Below are 1,436 nucleotides of genomic sequence, written 5' to 3' on the forward strand. Positions count from 1 at the left end.
CGGGCGGAGGAAGGGGCAGGCGCACGCTTCGCCCCCGGCCGCCGGTGGCCCTGCCTCCCCGGCCTCTCGGGAACAGCCGGCCCGGCATCGCCCCTGCCAGCCCGGGCCGGACATCCCTCCCTCGATCGGTACCTTCGGAGTCGCTGCCCAGCGGCTCCTGCTTCTGCTGCTGAGGTTCCTCCGCCGCCATCTTTAAACAGCGCCGCACTGCCGACCGCTTCCGGGTTGCCAGTTGCCCTCCTCCCGGAAGTGAGCCCCTCCTCCTGGCCCCTCCTTGACAACGCCCCTAGCAACGGGGTCCCCTCTGGCTTCGTCTCCTGAAGGGCTCCCAGAGCCAGCGCGGTCGTCCCCTGCCCGCAGCTCCAACCGCACACTTGCTCGACTCCATCTTCCCAGTCTCCCAAAGTTCGCGGCGGTGGTAAGAGCCTCCTGGAGCCAATTCAGTTTTCTTGGAACGGAGATTGCGTCATTGAGATAAGAAGATGAAACTAAATCACCAAAGGTCACATCCCTGCGGCGGGCTGCAGCCCTCACCGCAGGCTTTTGTAGCTGCAGTGCGGAGCTTCTGGCCAAGGGGACGGGAAGTCGGGCCAGCATCGCGCCCCTCTGCCCTGATCCTCGCAGTCTCAGCCGGCTTTGGTGATCTGCGTCTGGTAGGGAAAGTGTCCCTTGGTGTCAAGGGCAAAGCCTTGGGAAGTAACGTTGAGCTCCATGTCCTTCTGGTTGTGAGAACTGCAGGGTCTTTTTATTTTTTTTATTTTTATTTTTTCTCCTTTTTGTCTTTTTTACTGACCGGTAACAGGATCGCAACCCTCGGTGTTGCGCCCGCACCGCGCTCAGCCAGTGAGCGGGAACCGGTCTCCACATGGGATCCGAACCCTCGGCGGGAGCGCCGCCGCACTCCCAAGCGGCGCACTCTCTACTGTGCCACCGGGCCGGCCCTGCAGGGTCTTTTTAAAAGAAAGGACTTAGGGCTGGCCAGTTAGTTTGGTTAGAGCGTGGTGTTATAACACCAAAGTCAAGGGTTTGGATCCTTGTACTGGCCAGCCACAAAAACAAAACAAAAAAGCAAGGACTTAACAGAAAAGGAAAAACATGAGTGGTTGCCAGGGAGCCTCCTTCAGGAGGGGGCCTGGAGGGAAGCTGGCGTGGCTGCAAAAAGGGAAGCGAAGGATCCTTGTGAAGATGGAAATGTTCCAATGTTCCCTATCTTGACTGTATCAATGTCAATATCCTGGTGTATGCTTTACTATAGTTTTGCAAGATGTTATCAGTGAGGGAAAGTAGGTAAAAGGTACATGAGATCTTTCTCCATAATTTCTTAAAATTGCCTGGGAATTATCTAAAAATAAAGGGTTTAATTTAAAAACTGGCAAGGTTGGGCCGGCCCGTGGCTCACTCGGGAGAGTGCGGTGCTGATAACACCAAGGCCACGG

General features: G+C 56.4%; 1 protein-coding gene across 1 annotated transcript in view; it reads right to left on the reverse strand.

Annotated features, from left to right (window-relative positions):
• Nucleotides 1-280, reverse strand: part of OTUB1 (OTU deubiquitinase, ubiquitin aldehyde binding 1) — a 9,642-nt gene extending 9,362 nt beyond the window's left edge. Inside the window, exon 1 of the mRNA XM_008567434.1 lies at nt 133-280. Coding sequence (XP_008565656.1) covers nt 133-190 — 58 coding nt within the window. The 5' untranslated portion in view covers nt 191-280. The remainder of the gene's footprint in view (nt 1-132) is intronic.
• Nucleotides 281-1,436: the final 1,156 nt, after the last annotated feature.

This window comes from Galeopterus variegatus, unplaced genomic scaffold (genome assembly GCF_000696425.1).
Source record: "Galeopterus variegatus unplaced genomic scaffold, G_variegatus-3.0.2 Scaffold319, whole genome shotgun sequence".
Taxonomy (NCBI): domain Eukaryota; kingdom Metazoa; phylum Chordata; class Mammalia; order Dermoptera; family Cynocephalidae; genus Galeopterus; species Galeopterus variegatus.